The following is a 19,850-nucleotide window of genomic DNA, read 5'->3' as shown; positions in this document are numbered from 1 at the left end:
TTCCCGACTCTCCCCACTGTGATCTTCCTTGCCTGCTCAACCCAGGCCCAGGTCACTTATTACCTTCTATATGTTCACGCTATGTTATGTTTCTGGTTTATTCTTGGTCTTTTGTCTCTAGGATATAGAGTTCCATGAGGATAGTGATTTTGTCTTTTTTGCTCATTGATGTATCTCTAGTACCTGGAGGAGTAGCTGGTACATGGTAGGTATTCAGCAAGTATTTGTTGAAAGAATGGATAAAAACGTACATTTTTTTTTCTTAGAATTTACTTTTTAAAGTAATCCCTACACCCAACATGGGGCTTGAACTCACAACCCCTAGATCAAGAGTCACACGCTCTACAGACTGAGCCAGCCAGGCCCACCAAAACTGCACGTAACTTTTGACCATTAGGCTGTTAGCGCTCTAGCATGGGGCCTGGCATAAAGTAGGCACTTCCTAAATATTCGTTAATGTATAGCATTTCGAGCCCAGCATACCATTTCGAGACATTTGTCCTATAAATCTGCTCACACATTAATACATATTAGTTACAGATATTAATAGCATATTAGTTAACATTAATTGCAACCTTTTTTTTTAATGTTTATTTTTGAGAGAGAGAGAGAGAGAGAGAGAGAGACAGAGTGTGAGCGGGGGAAGGGCAGAGAGGGAGGGAGACACAGAACCGGAATCAGGCTCCAGGCTCTGAGTTGTCAGCACAGAGCCCAATGCGGGCTCAAACTCACAAGCTGTGAGATCATGACCTCAGCCAAAGTCAGGTGCTTAAGCGACTGAGCCACCCAGGTGCCCCTAATTGCAACTTTTTGGAAAAACCAAACTACTGGGAATCAAGATGTCCATCACTAAAAGACCTGGGTTAGGTACATTTGTACTCTACACACCATAGTACCAGGCAGCTATTAAGAATAGGGTGTACAATGTACAGATTAAATAGAATAGTCCTTTGCTGGGGCGCCTGGGTGGCTCAGTCGGTTAAGCGGCCGACATCGGCTCAGGTCATGATCTCGCAGTCCGTGAGTTCGAGCCCCGCGTCGGGCTCTGTGCTGACAGCTCAGAGCCTGGAGCCTGTTTCAGATTCTGTGCCTCCCTCTCTGACCCTCCCCTGTTCATGCTCTGTCTCTCCCTGTCTCAAAAATAAATAAAACGTTAAAAAAAATTTAAAAAAAAAGTAATAAAAAAAAAAAGAATAGTCCTTTGCTACCAAATGTAAGTTTTTTTGTTGCTGAGACCTGAGAGAAAATCATTCTGGGGATCCTTCTAAAAAAAAAAAACGATCCCAATGGCATTCCTATACAGATACAAGAAGTTTTACGTAACATGTCATATTTTGTACGACATCGCTCAAAGTAGACGGAGGACTGTTTACTAAGCAAAAGGTCAAGAAAGACCTAGGTATCGTCTGTCAAATTGGCTTCTTGACCATGACTGGACATTATACAGATCACGTTTCTGATTCTTGGAAGCATTTGGAGCATGGTAATTACTCTTTGTTGCAGATTGAGAGAAGATTTATGTGATATAGACATTCAGATGCATGATGGGGAGGAAAAAAAAATCATCAAAATGGTTATCAAAACAGGAGAGGTGATAGAGTGCAAAGTTACTGCAATTCCGTGCTTTTTCCCTCAATAGCGGATCAACAATTTCCTTTCGGAGAATGGAATATGCATGTGGATTCCATATGAAGGTAGAAGATTCCAAATTCACTCAACCGGGCATAAAAAGCAAGGTAGGTCTACACATACTGCTTTAGAAAGGTGTCTAAGACACACTGAGATGAAGAAGGCAGAGTTTGGGAGTCCAGGCTGCAGAATAGTATGGTCCCACATACATAAAATAAAAGGAAACACATTCGTATATGTCCAGTTTAAGGGACTATTTTACAAGTGGTTGCCTCTGGAGTGGGGTAGGAAGTATTTCATTTGATTTCCTTCTTTCCTTTTGGATTCTGCGCAGGTTGCTTGTATACCTTTTTCAGTTTGAAAAGACAAATTCTCATCGACCATTCCCTCCTCATTCGGAGAAGGTGGGTCCTCAGAAGAGCCCCCCCCCCATATGAACCCCCTGCGGTCAGCAGTGACTTCTGCCTGGTCAGAGATAGGACTACTGGGTCAGGGCGTTGGCACGTGTTCTGAAGACAAGCAAGGAAGACACAAAAGTGACCTCTGAATTTTTTATTGGCCTCCCGTTCCCCAAAGGGTAGCCTGCTTCTGCTGCCTCAACGCCTCAGAACTTTGGTGTCGTTGGTCTCAGACACCACTTTGCCGTCCACGATCCTGCGGGTGGTGGTCTTCTGGATGGTTTGAAAGGAGTTGCTGGTATCCAGGGCGTCGCTAAGACTGTCACAGAAGACCAAGCCCCAGTTACAAACAGCTCGCAGAGTAGAAGGGAGTCAAGGAAGAGGAGGAAAAATGCCTCCTGATCCCTGCCTCTATCTCCACACTCCGTTTGGCCGCTTCCTCCAGAAAAGGGAAACCCAAAGCCAAACTCCACGTGTGCTCTAAGTACGGCTGGGGCAATACTCAGTCTGTTCTCTTTTCCAGGGAGGGAGCCTCTGAAGCTCTTACTTACTCCCTTGGAGACGCAGGAGCCCGCACAGAGCACCGGCCCAGCGCTCAGTGGACACCGATGTGCAGGGATGAGGGGGGCGGGGTGGGTTACAAAAGCTCAGACTCTGGGGATAAGTGTATCCTGACCCCAGCTTGTGAGGGTGGGAGGAGAGCCCCATTTACCTGAAGTCCTCCCCGTCTTCCAGCAGGCGACGGTAGGTGGCGATCTCAGCCTCCAGCTTGACCTTGACATTGAGCAAGGCCTCGTACTCCTGGGCCTGCCGCTGCCCCTCTGTCCGGGTCTGGGACAGCTCTGACTCCAGGTGCAGCAGGACCCCGTTGAGCTGCTCCATCTGCAAGGTGTAGCGGGCCTCCACCTCCCTCAAGCTGTTCTCGAAGCTGGCCTTCTGTAGGGGTGCAGAGAGGAGGGGCGGGTGAACCCCGAGATGGGGTGGAGGGAGTGTCTCCGCAAATTTTTCAGCAGAACAGTCCAAATCCCACGACCGTTCATCCCTTCACTCTCGGAAACGTCTTCGAGAACTTAGAGTGTGCCAGATGCTAGGGTCGTGGGTAGGAGCAGTGGGAAAACGCAAAGAGAAACCACCCTTTCTGAGCATAAGGGACTTAAAATGGAAGGGAGTAGGATTTGGGCTGAGATAGGACTGGGTCTGAGGCGGACAGAGGGTGGGACCAAGAGTAGTTGGGGCAGGTGACGTGAGGACTCTCACCAGGTTTCTCATCGAGTCCAGGTTGATCTCCAAGGACTGGACCGTGCGTCTCAGCTCCTTGAGGGTCTTCTCAGCTTCTGCTATCTCAGCAGTCTGGGAGGTGATCACTGTGGTGCTCTCCTCAATCTGCAGGGACAAGAGAGTCCTCAGGTCCCTCCTTCTCCGTCTGCTTCCCTTCCACACCCTCAGGCCTCTGCGCCTAGCCTGGCACCCATCCCTTCCCTTCGTGCACCTGCTGGGACCAGTACTTGTCCAGCTCCTCTCGGTTCTTCTTAGCCAGCTCTTCATACTGGGCCCGGATGTCCGCCATGATCTTGCTGAGGTCCTGAGATTTGGGGGCATCCAACTCCACGGTCAACCCCGAGTTGGCAATTTGGTTTTGTAGACCCTTTACTTCCTGAAGGAGAGAGGACCAGAGTGAGGAAAGAGGGGACTCGGGTCCAGAACTCCAGGAAGGCTCCACCTCTGCAACTGTCTCTTGCAGGAGGCCTGCAGGGTCAGTTGGAGACAGGAACAGAGAAGACTCTCGGCTTTGTGCTCTGGGCGATGCCAGGTCTGGGCTTTCTACTCCAGATGGATAAAATGGCACCACTCACTATCACCCACAGGTGGTTTCTCCCTTCTCACTTTGCTCTGTCCCTGCATCCACCCTCCTTCCACAAACCTGCTCCTCGAACGTTCTTCCAGGAAGCCCTGCCGGCTCCACCTGCTCTCACTCCCCCCTCAGCCCTCACCCCTAGTGCTAGTTGCTTCTACCTTTTGTCCTCACCTCGCTCTCTCACCCATGTCCTCTTGACCCCCTCATGCTGTCATTCAGGTGACCCACTGAGTGTGGCAGCCGTGTGATTCAGAAGAGCCCAGGCTGGGAGTTCTAGGCTTCCCTGTAAGCTACTTACAGGTGACCCGGCCCATCTATTCCCCCACCCAGACTTGTTTGGCCCCCTGCTTGCCTCCTCATGGTTCTTCTTCATGAAGAGCAACTCTTCCTTGAGAGCCTCGATCTCTGTCTCCAGCTGCAGCCGAGTGACATTGGTGTCATCAATGACCTTGCGGAGCCCATGGATGTCACTCTCCACAGACTGGCGCATGGCCAGCTCCGTCTCATACCTGTGGGAGTGGAGGCGATCAGAGGGGCCTCATTTCTGTTCCAGAACCTTCTCGGGCCATGCCACCTAATAGCGCCCCTATGGCCATTGCAAACTATGGAGTTTGCAGTGACCTGATTTTGACTCAGCAACCTGAGTCAAGATCAGGTGCTAATCCTCTGGGCACTGTTCTTGGCACCTGGGGGACAGTATTCTTTAACTGCGTTACATGAATGAATAAACTGATGGAGCTTAACTCTCTCTTATCCACCCAGCTCCGCCCACAGCTGAAGATCCCACTGTGAGCCCCTACCTGACCCAGCCTGTAACAGACCGTTCTTGGCCCCACCCTCAGCTCCCTAGCACCCTGAGGCTTACTTGACCCTGAAGTCATCAGCAGCAAGACGGGCATTGTCAATCTGCAGAACGATGCGGGCATTGTCCACAGAATTTGCAAAGATCTGGGGGATTGTAGAGAGGTTGCTCCATAAATGGGAAATCAATGATGGGCTGAGCATGGGAAGGTGTTATGTGTCTGGATGACACTTCCTGGTCCCGAGGAATAGCCAGAGGCTCTCCTTGAACACCTATCCCCTTCCACCTGTGTCCCTCACACTGTTCCCTCCTTTCATGGAGTCCCAAATCCCAGAGCTCCCACGGGTCTCCCACTGCCCGTTTTTGGGGCCTCTGCTGGCCTTCCCGCCCTAAAGTAACAAGTCCTCTCTCTGGCCCTCTCCTGGCATTTTTTCCCAGGTGCACCTGCTCACCTCTCCCTGGCTCCCCCCATTGGCCCCTCCCACAGGTAGGCCTCCTGTTTACTCCTAGATGACTCAGCCTTAGCCACATCCGCTTAACCCTCCAACTGTCTCCATTTGGCCAGAAGCCAGAGGGTCCTTTTTATGGGGCCTTGCCTCACCTCCTTCCATGTGTCTACTTCCTCTGCAAGGCTTCCCCCCTCTCCCCTTCCCACCACCTCCTGGGAAAGGGCCTAACCATGCCCAGTGGCCCCCCTTGGGGTCCCAGGGGACAGGGGGATGTATGGAAATGCAAGGCTTGCCCACACCCTACCTGGGGAGCAGGGGGCGGAGTAGTGGGCGGGGTGGCGAGGGGAAGCGGGAAGGAGTCAAGGCACCCCCACCCCTATTAAAATTCCTATCCTTGGGGGAGGAGGGAGTGGATAACTGGAGGGTCAAACATGGCTGGGGGTCGGGGGAGGCCCCCTTACCTGAGCCCTCAGCTCCTCGATGGTCTTGAAGTAGTGCCCCCAGTCTCTGACCTGAGGTCCCTTCTTCTCCAGGTGTTCCCGGATTTTGATCTCCAATCTCTGATTATCAGCCTCCAGGCTCCTCACCCTCTCCAGGTAGGAGGCCAGGCGGTCATTCAGGTCTTGCATGGTCTCCTTCTCGCCCTGGATGCCCCCGATGCCCGCCAGAGCCCCGGTCATCACGGCGGCCATGCCCCCGGACCCCCAGCCGCTCCGGAAGCTAGAGGAGCGGGATATGGAGATCCGGGAGCCTGAGCCCCCGGCGCCTGCATAGACGCTGGCTGCACTGCTGACCGGCCGGACCCGGTGGTTGGACCCCTGCACCGAGCCCACGGACCGGTAGTTGGAGGAGAAGATGGAGTGGGTGGTGAAGCTCATGCTGTTCTAGGAGTAAGAGGAGAGGCCAGGACTCAGGCTCGGGCCACGAGGGTGGTCAAGTCCGCGACTCAAGTTATATCGCCGAGGGAGGGGGTGGGGACCGGCCCGGGCAGGCCCCGCCCCCGCCACCAAGTCGCCTGGAAGCTTGGGCCACAGGTGGATCGCGGCGGGACTCCACGCCCTCCGTTCCCGCCCCCCACCCCAGCCTCCCTTCCCCCAGCCTCCTCAGCACCTTCCCGCCAACGCCGTCCTCGACCCCCCCACCCCCAGAACGGGGGGAGGGGCGGGGGGAGGGGAATAACCTGGACCGACCAGGGCCGCAGGTGGAGTCGGCTTTGGCGGTGTAATTTCGGGGCAGGAAATGACGTTATTACACCCCCCCCCTTTCCCAGGTAGAGGAGGTCCCCGCCGGTTGCAAATTTGGGGGTTTTTAGGGGACGAGTGAGTGAAGTCGGGTGTGAATCTCTGTAACTACCTTCAGCCTGCAGCCCAAGGTCCCACCTGCGGAGGAGACCTAGGGGGGATCCCTGAGCCCCAGGAATGCTGGGGAAGAAAAGTTTGGGGCTGGAGAAGAGGAGGAGAAGCTCAATCCTGAGCCCCAGATCTGCTGTTGTACACACTCGACCCCCACCTCACTTGGTTCCCAAACACGCCCTCTTGCCCGTGTTCACTAGCACACCCTCACACTCACATCACATAGACGTGTCTCGTCAAACACCCGCAAACACATTCACTCACCGCGTGGATTCAGACCCCTGGAAACAAACTGATTCTCTGAATCCCCTCCCTCTTGCACCTCTCCCCTCCACTCACTGCCTTGGAAGCCTGCCCTCAGTGGGACACTTTGGGATTTAAACAAGGGACACTCTTCCCTTCTAAACATCTGTGTATCAGCCTTCCCCGCACCCTTGGGTAAACAAATACTTCCTGAGCGCTTTACAGTTCAATAAATATTTGTTGGGCCCCTATTGTGTGTCAGAGCCTGCTCTAGTCGCTGCCGAGAGGACCGCAGTGTAACAGACACTTGAAATCCCTCCTGAAGATTGTAATGTGTCCACATGGTGCAGAGTCGAAGAGGACGGACGTGCGCGCCTAGAAATATTCCAGCTGAGTGAGACTCAGTCATTCTGGCCAGCCCCCTCCCCGTCCTTACTAGGATTTTTCTGCAGGTACCCTCCTTCCCGCCCTCCTCCCTTCAAAAGGCTCTCTGGATCCCAAGCTGGTCCCCTGGGGGCTGCCTCCTCCAGGAAGCTCTCCTCAGGACCCGGGTCAAAAGGATGGATCTTTGCTCCGTCTGCACTGCTCCCTGCACCAGGGGGATGGGGCAGATGGCCACTCCCCTGCTGAACGAACCGGGGGGAATCCTGAGGTACAGGGCCTTCGAGTCTGTCACCATCAGCAGCTTGTTTGTCCGGCAGGGCCTGGCATTATACACTTGTCTGTGCTCTTTGGTCTGGAGTGGACCTATTGATTTTAATCAAGCTTCCAGCTGAACTGAGATGGGGGCAGACCGGAGAGTAGGCCTGGGAGAGAAAGAGGCATAGCTGGGCCAGTGGACCTGCCAGAGGGGAGACACGGCTTAGATGGGGGACTTGGCCCTGGATTCTCCCAGGCCTGCCGCCTTCTGGTGGGGAAAGCCTCACAGAGCTCGGTGGGAGCCGGCCAGGGGCAGATAAGGGCCTGCCGAAGGCCCAAAGGCGAATGGATGCAAAAAGCAGACAAAGGAGTGCCTCCTCGTTTTTTCTGCATGGCAGGTTTCTGGGAGATGAGAGGCGCCAGCCAGACAAAGGGGTTTCTCCTGTTTTCACCGTCGTGTTCCCCGCTAGGTTCCAGAAATGTCATGTGGCGCAGGATTGCACAATAAGATACGTAGGTTATACATGCGATGTATTGCCTTTGCTGTTTTTGCAAAGCTTTAAGTCAGCCGATTTGGGCTCCTGGCTAGCTGTGTGACCTTGGGGAAGTCAGTTCACTCTGAACTTGTTTCTTCACCTGTAAAGGGAGAATAATAAAGTCTGTCCTGTCTATCCCCTTGGGTGGCAGTGGATGTGAATGTCAATTATCACTCATTCATTGAACAAATACTAGTTACTTACTGCAGAGTAAGTCTTTAACACATCCAGGAAGGCAGAGGTGGAGGGAGGGGGGGGTCAATTTAAATGTAAAGATGGTTCAATGCTATGAGGTCTAAGTCACTTAAGACCCCTGGGGGACTTTGAATTCCATCGGGGATCAAGCCCAGATCCCCAGATTCTTATCCAAACTCCTTCCCAGGTGCTTCTCTGATCCCTGACCCATTCCAACTGCTCAGGACCCTTTGGGGCCTGGGGAGGCTCAGTCTAGTGCAGGAGGGGAGAGCTGCCAGCTGGGTCTTATCTCCCATAGCTGATGTCAGTGGCCACATTCCTGACCTCTTGCAGCATCGGGCAAATACCAACCTCAGCCTTCTAGCACCGGCCTGCCCTTTTCCACCACTTCCAGCTTGCTCTGTGATTCAGGGCCTTTTCACTCAGTTAGAGAGCTTGGGGGGAGGGCTGGGGGAAAGGGGGCAGGAGGGAAGAGTTTCAGTCTCCAGATCCCCAGCACTGCGGGTCTGGGGTAGCATGAGCAGCAAGATGGAGAGCGGAGTAGGTGTCTCTGAGGCCAGTCCTGGGAGATGCAGGAGAAGGAGATGCCCTGGTGAGAGGTTTCTGGAACAAAGACAGAGGGCTTGCAGAGTGCAGAGACCCAGCAGAGGGGGCTCCTGGGGGAGGGGAAAGGGTTTCCTGCCCCTCCATCGGGCCCCACATTCTGGTGTCCTGCTGAGGAGTGGGGAACCTAAGAAGCAGGTGTTTTTTTTTTTTTTTTCTTTTCCTGAGAAGCAGTTTTTGTTTTTTTTTTTTTTCTTTTCCTGAGAAGCAGTTTTTTTTTTTTTCTTTTCCTGAGAAGCAGGTTTAACTCCTGAGTTAAGCTCAGCGATGACATTCGATAAGGAGGTCAGCCCTTTCCTCCCCATTCCCACATTCTCTGTCCGAGGGAGGGTGGAGCCGGCAGCCCCGGGGTGGGGGGAGGGGGGGACCACTAGATGGTGGGGGGTAGGGGGCAGGGAGGGTCATGGGGGCCTGCAGTCCTTCAGGCTTGGCTTCATCATTTAGGCTGGAAATTTCCTACTTGGGGCCCCGAGGAGGGAGGTGTTTAGGAGACCGACTGAGGTGTAAGGGTGGGGGTCTGTAGCCCAGACAGGGAGGGAATGGTGCCCATTACCTTCTGGAAGGATTGAGGAGGACCTCAGAAAGGACTTCCCATAGGTGTGAGTGCATGTTGGAGGAAAGGAGAGGCCTCTGTGGTGGGGGAGGTCAGAGGCAGTAAGGTGGGTGACAGCCTGACCTGGGAGGCTCCCTCCAGCTCTCCTCACTGCCTCGAGGGCCCAGGGCTGCTGAGCTCAGGGCAGAGCCTCAGGGAAAGAAGTGTGGGGGTAGAGTGGGACTCCCTCACCCCTCGCCCTGCATCTGGCATGTAAGGGGGGCTCTGTGGAAGATTTTTATTTAAACAATTAATGAAAGGGCAGGGGTGGGGCTGGGAGAGTCTGGATAGGCTGCGGGAGCAGGGAGGAGGATGGGGGGTTGCAGCCGGGGTGGATGCAGGACTGGATCTGACTCTCTCGAGACTTTGAGACTTTTCCGGAGGTGTCCCTGGTCCCATTTGGCGGCCCTGGCGCTGCCTGTCTGGTGTGGAGTCAGGGATCGTTTCTGAAGGCTCAGGCCAGGCCCGTTTTCCCAAGGCTGGGAGGGTCAAAGGATGCCCTGACACTTTCAGATCATTGCTTTGGCTGGGTTTGTACCCGAGGGGTTATTCCCCATGGAAAAGGAAGGAAAGAGCAGCACGGAGGGGCATGTGGGCCCAGGAACCTCCAGTGCGGAAGCTCAGGAAAGAGTCCTGGCAAGCTGGCTCTTCTCTGAGTCCCCTTAGACCCTGGGCCCTCCTGCAGCCTTTTCTGGCAAAGTCAGTGACCTTATGACCTCTTTCTCTTCTGACCCAGCCGCTCCTGGTCTCTCTTCAGGTACAACCCCACTGCACAAACTGCAAAAAGGCAGCCTCGTCCTTGTCTCCTTGACCTGTGCGCTGACCGACCTGCACAGCCAGGTGTGGTGGCTCTGTCTGGAGCCACCCGCCTGGGAGGATTTGGGGAAAACTCTGGCACAGATGAGATGGCCTATGGAAAAAGATCGGACCAAAGTGGGCAGAGGCCTAAGGCAAGAAGATGGGGAAGAGACAGAGGGAAGGAGAAGAGAGAGGGGAGGGGGCCCAGGCTCCTGCCAGTTCCCAAGGAAAGACCATGAGAGAGGGGTCAGGAAAGCCAAGGAGAAGGGGTATCAAGGAGAAGCGGTCCACGCGGCAGATACAAAGAGTGATCACAGAGGCTGAGGACAAGAAGGGCACGCACAGAAAGTGGTGGAGACCGAAGGCAGGTGGCGAAAGGCTGAGGAGTGAGTGGTTAGTGACACGGTGGAGGCGGAGCGTTAGACTTCTCTCTCAAGGACTTTGTTGGGGAGGGAAAGGAGAAAATGGGGGGACACGCTATGGTAGGTAGTGAGGTTGCTGGAAGCCTTCCCTGGGATGGTGCAGTTCAGCAAGGCTGGTCAACGGTGACACAAGCAGTAACAATAAAGTGTGGCTGGTGCCGTGCGAGGGCAAGGCCAGGAATGATGGAAGCACGGAGGAGCAGCGGCTAACCTAGCCTGAGATCCTGTGGGATCAGGCTGGGAGCTGAGAGGGAATAGTGCTTATGGGTGGCAGAGCTGGGACTTGCCATGCGTCGCCTCTACATACTCTTGCCTCTCTACCAGTGGGTAGTGGGGACACAGGCAGAGGAGACTGCATCCTATGCAGTGGGATTCAAGGCCTCCCCACCAGGTGTGAATAGCTGGGGGTCCCAGCGGAAGTGACACAGCATAGCTCTGTGATGATCTCTCTCCTGGGGGATCGCTCACTGAGAGATGAGAGGGAAAGAAGGGTGGGTACTCAGGGGCAGAGGGTCTAGGCAGACTTTGGGCTGGATTGAGTGGGGAAGCAAAGGCATCCAGGAGACCTCCATGGAGGAGGAGGAGTCCAGGGACTGGGAGTTGACAAGACCGATGGCAGCAGCTATGTAGGAAACAAGGGAGCGTGAGACATGGAATGTCAGAGAGGTGTTCTCAGAGTTTGGGTCAGAGCAGATGATGGCATTGGAGGGTGGCTGAAAAGCAAGAATCTCAAGGAAGAGAGAGGATGGAGAGAGAGCATAGGTTTTGGAATCAGACAGATCTGAGTTTGTGCCCTAGCTTTACTGTTTGCCTCTGAGTGACCTTGATCACCCCACGGGATCACAGGATCACGATCTTGGGATAATGTGGGGTTAGTAAGCTTCTCTGAGCTTCGGTTTCCTCATCTGTTGCTGCAGGAATCAAATGTGCCTGGTAGGGTCTGGAGCACAGCCGGTGTTTTTCAAGAGTGCTCCCGTGGGGGCACCAGGGGGGCTCAGTCGGTTAAGCCTCTGACTCTTGATTTCATCTGAGGTCACAATCTCGAAGTTCGTGAGTTTGAGCCCCACGTCAGGCTCTGTGCTTACAGTGCAGAACCTGCTTGGGATTCTCTTTCTCCCTTCTCTCTCTGTCCCTACCGCGCACATTCTCTCTCTCTCTCTCTCAAAATAAATACATAAACTTAAAAAAAATTAAGAAAAGAAAAAAGAGTGCTCCCTTGCCTCCTTCTCCTGGAAGAACCATCACCATGGACCTTCAAGCCTCCAGTTTGGTTCACTTCCACAGTGAGCTGATTATTATTCAGTTCCTCTAATAATAATCAGGGAGATCATTATTAGAGGGGAGAGATCATCATTAGAGGGAGCAGATCATTGAAGAAACAAAATACAGTGTGATGGGTGCTATGAAAAGTTCCAAAGTACTATCAGAGGAGAGAGTACCTCATCCATCAACTCTATTATTTTTTAAGAGAGAGAGAGAGAGAATGAGTGGGAGAAAGGCAGAGGGAGAGGGAGAGTGAGAGAATCTTAAACAGGCTCCAGGCTCATCACAGAGCCCAACACAGGGCTCGATCCCATGACTCTGGGATCATGACCTGAGCCGAAATCAAGAGTCAGACACACAACCGACTGAACCACCCAGGTACCCCAATACATCAACTATTTGTAAGGCACCTACTATCTGCCAGACATGTTCTAGGCTTTGAGGACACAGTAAAGAAAAGATAGATAAACTTTCTGCTCTCATGAGTGTATATTCTTGGTGTTGAAGGATTGGGGTCATGGAGAACCTCATGGAGAAGGGAGTGCTTGGACAGGGCTTCAGAAAATGAATAAAAACTTGCTAGGAAGAAGCTCCTGGATGGCTCAGTCGGTTAAGCATCCAACTCTTGACTGCAGCTCAGGTCATGATCATATATAGTCATGGGAGTGAGCCCCCCTTGGGCTCAGCGCAGAGCCTGATTGGGATTCTCTCTCGCCCCCCCCCCCACTTGTTCTCTCTCTCAAAAAAAAAAAGCTTTCTCTCTCTCTCTCAAAAAAAAAAAAAAAAAAAAAGCTTTCTAGAGAGACCAGGGGATCAAGGAGAAGGCTTTCCAGATCGAATGGGCACTGTGACCTGTTACGGCATCTAACACAGTACCCTCTTCTGAGTTCCAAGTCTGTGTCTCCTGCTGGTCAGTGGATAGTACTCCCTTTTGGAGCTTTCAAAGTAATCTTAAACATATCAGATCTGGGGTGCCTGGCTGGCTCAGAACGTGGAGCATATGACTCTTGATCTTGGGGTTGCGAGTTCAAGCCCCACAGTGGGCATGGAGATTGCTTAAAAACAAAACAAAACAAAAAACACCACAAACTTATCAGATCTAAGACTGAACCTATAATCTTTCTGCGTCTGTCTTTTTTTCCTGCTTTTTAACAATTCAGATTTTTTTTAGGTATAATTTGCATAGGGTAACCTTCACTTTTTTTAGGTATAGAATTCCTCAGTTTCTTTTTTTAATGTTTTATTTATTTTTGAGAGAGAGACAGAGTACAAGTGGGGGAGGAGCAGAGAGAGAGGGGGAGACACAGAATCTGAAACAGGTTCCAGGCTCTGAGCTGTCAGCACAGAGCCTGACATGGGGCTTGAACTCATGAGCTGCAAGATCATGACCTGAGCTGAAGTCAGACGCTCAACCAACTGAACCACGCAGGCGCCCCTTAGAATTCCTTAGGTTTTGACAAACGGATACAGTTGTAAAACTGCCACCATAAATCAAGGCATAAAACATTTTAATCACTTCAAAATGTCCCACTGTGTTCATTTATAGTTTATGTCCCTGACCCAACCCGCAGCTCTGGCAACCACTGATCTGTTCTCTGTCCCTATAGTTTTTCCTTTCTCAGAATGCCCTATAAATTGAATCATACAGCATGTAGCCTTTTGTCTCTGGCTTCCTTCACTTGAAACAATGCTTTCGTGACTCATCCATGTTATTGCACCTATCACTGGTTTGTTCCTTTTTACTGCTGTATAGTATTCCACCATATGGAGGTCTTATCATTTGGTTATCCATTCACCATTCACCTGGATCCATTCACCATTCACCTGTTTCCAGTTTTTAAAGGGAATTATGAATAAAGCTGTTATAAACATTGATGTAGAGGTCTTTGTGTGGATATGTTTTCATTTCTCTTGGGTAAAATACCCAGGAATGGAATGGCAGGTTGTATGATAAGTGTGTGTTTAGCTTTGTAAGGAAATGCCAAATTGTTTTCTAAGATAGCTCTATCATTTTGCATTCCTTCCAGTAATGCATGAGAGTTTCAGTTGCTTTGGATCCTTTATACATTTCATATCTTCTGTCCTTTTTTTTTTTTTTTTTTAATAATGATAGCTTTTCTCCTAGGTGCATAGTGGTATTTCATTGTAGTTTTATTTATTTATTTATTTATTTATTTATTTATTTATTTATGTTTATTTTATTTTTGAGACAGAGAGAGACAGAGTATGAATGGGGGAGGGTCAGAGAGAAAGGGAGACACAGAATCTGAAACAGGTTCCAGGCTCTGAGCTGTCAGCACAGAGCCCGACGCGGGGCTCGAACTCACGGACTGCGAGATCATGACCTGAGCTGAAGTTGGACGTTTAACCGACTGAGCCACCCAGGCGCCCCTCATTGTGGTTTTAATTTGTATTTCCTAATGACCAATGATGTTGAGCATTTTTTGTGGGTTTCTGTTGCTATCTGTATTTCTTCTTTGATTGTCTATTCAAGTCTTTTCCCCATTAAAATTTTGGGTTGTCTGGGGTTTTTTTATTTTTAAAATGTGAGACTTTTTTTTATAGATCTGGATTTACAACCTTCATCGTCTATGTGATTTACAGCGATTTTCTCTCAATCTACAGTTGCCTTTCCATTCTCTTGGCCATGTCTTTTTTTTTTTTTTTTTTCAACGTTTATTTATTTTTGGGACAGAGAGAGACAGAGCATGAACGGGGGAGGGGCAGAGAGAGAGGGAGACACAGAATCGGAAACAGGCTCCAGGCTCTGAGCCATCAGCCCAGAGCCCGACGCGGGGCTCGAACTCACGGACCGCGAGATCGTGACCTGGCTGAAGTCGGACGCTTAACCGACTGCGCCACCCAGGCGCCCCTTGGCCATGTCTTTTGAAAAGAAATTGTTAACTTTGAAAAAGTCCAATTTATCAGGTTTTTATTTTATGAATCATGGTTTGGTGCTGTATTTGAGAAGTCTTTGCCTATCTGAAAGTCACAAAGATCTTTCTTATCTTTTTTTCCCAAGAGTTCTACGGTTTTAGGTTTCACATATTGGCCTGTGATTCATTTGAGTTAATGTGTTTGGCAAAATATTTTCTCCTAATCTGTGGCTTATCTTTGTATTTTCTTAACAATGTTATTAGAACAGTTGAAGTTTTAACTTTGCTAAAATTTCATTATCAAGTTTTTCTTGTAAGGTATGTGCTTTCTGTGTTCAATCTAAGAAATCTTTACCTAACCCAGGATCTCTAAGATTTTTTTTCTTATTTTTTCTTCTAGAAGTTGTATAGTTTTATGTTTTCTTTTTTTAAAAAAAATGTTTATTTTTGAGAGAGAGAGAGAGAGAGAGAGAAAGAGAGAGAAAGCGTGAGCAGGGGAGGGGCAGAGAGAGAAGAAGACACAGAGTCTGAAGCAGGCTCCAGGCTCTGAGCTGTCAGCACAGAGCCCGACGCGGGGCTCGAACTCACGAACTGCGAGATCAAGACCTTAGCCAAAGTCAGACGCTTAACTGATTGGGCCACCCAGGCGCCCTTGGGTTTTATGTTTTGTGTTGATTCTTGTCTATGGTGTGAAGTATGGGTTGAAGTTAATTTTTTTCTTTGCACAAGGATGTCCAATTGTCCTAGCACTATTTGTTGAAAAGACGATCCTTTCTCCAATAATTTACCTTGGCACCATTATGTGAGTCTCTTTCTGGACTGTCTTATGTTCTGTTAATGTATACATCTATACCTATGCTGATATGTCACTGCTGTAACTTTATGGCAAGCAAATCTTGAGACTGGGAAGTGTGAGTCCAATTTTCTTTTTCTTTTTCTTTTTCAAAATTGTTTTAGCTATTCTAGGCCCTGTGCCTTTTTGTATACATTTTTAGAATAGTTTTGTCACTTTTTAACTGAAAGTTTACTGATATTGTGATTGGGACTGCATTAAACTTATAGATCAATTCAGAGAGAGAATTAGCATCATAACAATATGGAGTCTTTCAGTCCATGAACTTGGTATATCTCTCCATTCATATAGGTCTTCTTTAATTTCTCTCATTAATGTTTTGTGGCTTTCAGCACAAAAATCTTGTACATTTTTTTTGATTGAAAGGCATTTTATGTTTTAAATCTGATTATAAATGACACTGTGCTTTCAATTTCAATTTCCAATTGATGATTGCTAGTATATAAAAATATAACTGATTTTATTTTTATTTATTTATTTATTTAAAAAATTTTTTTTCTTAATGTTTGTTATTTATTTTTGAGACAGAGAGAGACAGAGCATGAGCGGGGAAGGGGCAGAGAGAGAGGGAGACACAGAATCCGAAGCAGGCTCCAGGCTCTGAGCCGTCAGCACAGAGCCCGATGCGAGGCTCGAACTCACAGACTGGGAGATCATGACCTGAGCCGAAGTCGGACGCTCAACCGACTGAGCCACCCAGGCGCCCCCAAAATATAACTGATTTTAAACTTTTGGTCATTTATCCTGCAAACTTGCTAAATTCTTTTATTAGTTCTGCTGGTCTTTTGTATATTCTTTGGGATTTTCTATGTAGAATATGATTTCATTTGTAGATGAAGAAAGCTTCATTTCTTCTTTTCTGATCTGTATGCCTTTTATTTATTTTTCTTGACTCATTGCACTTGCTACCATCTCCAGTACAATGTTGAATAAAAGTGGTGAGAGATAATATCTGGAACATGTTGTACTCCTGCTTACCCAGGGCCTTTGCACACGCAATGCCCTATATCTAGATCATTCTCTTCCCTTTCTGCAGCCTTTTCTATTAACTTATCCTTCATATTTCAGGTCAAGTATTGCTTCTTCAAGGAAGTTTCCTTAACTCCTTCAAATTTAGGCCATGTTCTTTTGTAATATACTCTTATAGGATCATGTTTCTTTCATTAAAATAATTTATAGCAGTTTATTTTATATCCTCATTAATGTGATTACTAGGTTATTATCTTTCTCTCTAATTAGATTGTAAGCTCCAAGGGACATGTCTGTTTTGCTCATCATTGTGTTTTTAGTGCCTGCACTTATTAGGTGAGCAATAGATATGTGTTAACTATATGGGGAGCCAATAGGTAGCAGAGGAAAGTAAGAGGCAGAAGATGAAGTGGGAATGGTGGGTGAGTGCCAGGTCAAAGAGGGCCTCCATGTCCCTGGGGAACATGTTATGAATGCAGGTGTCCAAGTGGCACCCCCACCCCCCACACCTGCAGAATAATACTCTTTGGTATTGGGGTCTGGGCCTCCATTTATAACAAGTTCCCCAGGGATGCACCAAAGGCTGTGGGCTACTGTTTCAGGATCTGGAAAGACATTGAAGCTTGAGGCAGGTAAGTGTTGTGATCATTTTGCATTTTGGCAAGACTATTCCAGCCGGATGTCTTAGAAACGTATGAAGGGTCAAGACTGGGGATTACTACAGTCATCTAGGCAAGTGATAATGAATGCCTGAACTAAGGGAAAATGAGTGGAAACACAGGGAAGAAAATAGATTCAAGGAACATTTAGAAGTTAGAGTTGGCAGGCCTTGGCGTCTATTGGATGTATGGGGAAGGAAGAAGTACGAATACCAACAATAATAACTAACAATTATTGAGAACCTATGATGTGCCAGGCGCAATTCTAGATGCTTTACACATATCGCATTAGTTAGCTTTATAACAACCATATGAGGCAGATGATAGTATCATCCCCGGGACTTCAGGTGACTGCTAGATGTCTTGCTTGGGAAGGGGTGATGCTGTCCATCAGATGAGACTTATGAGAGGAAGTGAGGCTAGGCGGGTAGTGTTATATAATGACTTCAGCTTGGAACCTCCTGATTTTGAGACTTGGGTGAGACATCCAGGTGGTGACTGGAAGGAAACACAGTTCTGCAGCTCTCTTGGGAGTCTGGGAGCCAACATCCTGGAGTGGATGGGATTGGCCAGAGAAAAAGAGCTTGAGGCCAAGGCTCGCGGTCTGGCCTCTGTGGGTAGATTTCCCGAGTACATGGGCCTCTTGAGTTAGATTGGAGATGCTGGCAATCTGTAATCATGCCAAATGAGTACGTGGTCCATCAAAGAGATAAAGGACCTCAGATACGAGTCGTGGGCAGATAAAGAGGATTCAAGAATGAAGATTGGAAAGGAATGGCCTGAGAGACAGTAAGAAATTTAGAAGGAGATGTCAGGAGGCCAAGGAAGTAGTCCTTTAAGAACCATGGAGTGGTCAGCGGTGTCCAGTCCAAAATTCTAGGGAGGTCAGATAAGAGGAAACTTGAAAAGAGTCCACCAAATTCAGCTATTAATTGATTGTTAGTGTTTTTAATGATTTCCACGGCTGGTGGCTGGGGGAAGTGGGCAGGGTCAAGCGAGAATTGAGAATGAATATGGCCTCTTCGTTTGGGAAACTTAGGTGTAGACAGAGAGGAGTCAAGGGTCAAGGATAATTTCCCTCCCCTCTCCCCTTCCTTCTTTTCTTCCTTTCTTTCTTTTTTTTAAGGAGGAAAGGGCTTGCACATGGATACAGGAAGAGGGGAGAAATCCATGGCAGTGGGGGTAGCAGGACCGAGAGAGAGAGAGAGAGAGAGGCCACTTGACGGAGCAAGTAGAGGGGGCAGAGTTGAGAGCGCTGGTGGAAGGCCTGGCCCTGAGTGCAGGAAGTGCCACCTGCAGGAAGGAGTGAAGGCTGGGGGTGAATACAGATAACAGGCAAGGGAGGCTTTAAGGTGGTGCCAGCCACGGAAGTCCTTTCGGGAGCCCCTTTAGGAGTCTGGTGCCTGGCAGAGGGCGAGGCGTGATGTCTCCAGATGAGGAGACGCCCTCTTCTGCTCTGAAGACTTCGTGGCGTTTTCCTTGGTCTGGGACACTCTCCTCCTTCTGCTCTGCCTTGTCTTCCTCCAGGAAGTCTTCCCGGACTGACACCCCCACTCCGCCTCTCCCCGCGGCTGGCTCAGGTCCTCATTCCTTCTTTGCTCCGGCACAGAGGCAAAGAGCTCCCCCTGCTTCAGTATCTGTCTGTGTGTGTCTGGTCTCTGGAGAGAAAGCACCCAGAAAGGGGAGGGGTGGGATGAGGACATATGTGTGTCTATAAAACGGGTGGCTTCTCTCTCAGGACTGCCCTCTCCTCAGTTCTCAGGATGAGCTCAGGCCACAAGGGGGCTGGCATGGTCTGGGCAGCCCGCCCAGTTGGCAGGCTGGCAGCCAGGCCCCTACTCTGCCTGGGACCTTTGCTCCCTGCTCTGATGGCCCTGGCCTCCGTTGCCATGGCGGCCCCTTAGTTTGGGGGTAAACAGAGCTCTTCCTCGTCCTCTTGTCCAGTTCACTGACACTCGAGTGTCTCTCCAGGGATGGGCTGGAATTTCAAGTGTGCAGGCACCCCCCCCGCCCCACTTGGGGAAGGCACAAGGTGATGAGTCACAGAATTTAGGCCTCTTTCTGCCCCCTCACTGTTATCTCACTGCCCCTGCTGCCCCCTTCCTGCCCAGCCTGTGTCCCGCTGGAATTGCGGAGGGATGGAGATAAGGACTGAGACTCATTTGGCCTATCGGACTGGGCGGTGGGTGTAGGGAGGAACCTTTCTTTCTATCCTGGATTCCCTCCTTCAGGCTGTTTCCAGGCTATGGAGACCTTCCTGAGGCCCATCCACTCCCTGGTATCAGTGAGAATAATCAGGGCTTCTCTTCTCCCCTATCTTCTGGATCCTTGGGGCCCAGAGTGAAGGAGAGGAGAAGATAGAAAAAAGGAACGTGGGAGAGAGGAAATGAGGATCAGAGTGGTGAAGACTCACCCAGGTAGAATCATAGAACCATTCATTCATTCATTCATTCATGTCATGAATCAAACCACTTTTTGTGCTGAGTACCAAGGGAAACAGAAACGTGTAAGACACAACCCTGCTTTTTTTTTTTTAATTTTTTTTTTAACGTTTATTTATTTTTGAGACAGAGAGAGACAGAGCATGAACGGGGGAGGGGCAGAGAGAGAGGGAGACACAGAATCGGAAGCAGGCTCCAGGCTCTGAGCCGTCAGCCCAGAGCCCGACGCGGGGCTCGAACTCACGGACCGCGAGATCGTGACCTGAGCTGAAGTCG

The 19,850-nt window shown here is 49.8% G+C and overlaps 1 protein-coding gene across 2 annotated transcripts; it reads right to left on the bottom strand.

The window, feature by feature from the left end:
- Positions 1–2,166: 2,166 nt before the first annotated feature.
- KRT18 (keratin 18) lies at positions 2,167–6,262 on the bottom strand. 2 transcript variants are annotated; one of them, XM_003988746.4, is made up of 8 exons: positions 6,244–6,262; positions 5,595–6,017; positions 4,748–4,830; positions 4,235–4,391; positions 3,517–3,681; positions 3,285–3,410; positions 2,740–2,963; positions 2,167–2,346 (listed from the first exon to the last, which is right to left on the bottom strand). In XM_003988746.4, exons 2-8 carry the CDS (start codon positions 6,009–6,011, stop codon positions 2,226–2,228), a joined length of 1,293 nt encoding a protein of 430 aa, XP_003988795.1. In that variant the 5' UTR covers positions 6,012–6,017; positions 6,244–6,262; the 3' UTR covers positions 2,167–2,225. The 2 variants fall into 2 exon arrangements, with proteins under 2 accessions (XP_003988795.1, XP_019690543.1); XM_019834984.3 differs by lacking the exons at positions 4,235–4,391; positions 4,748–4,830; positions 6,244–6,262 and having other exon boundaries at positions 5,595–6,123.
- Positions 6,263–19,850: the final 13,588 nt, after the last annotated feature.

This window comes from Felis catus, chromosome B4 (genome assembly GCF_018350175.1).
Source record: "Felis catus isolate Fca126 chromosome B4, F.catus_Fca126_mat1.0, whole genome shotgun sequence".
Taxonomy (NCBI): domain Eukaryota; kingdom Metazoa; phylum Chordata; class Mammalia; order Carnivora; family Felidae; genus Felis; species Felis catus.
The sequence above is the reverse complement of the archived record's forward strand: the minus strand, read 5'-3'. Positions and strand labels throughout refer to the sequence as shown.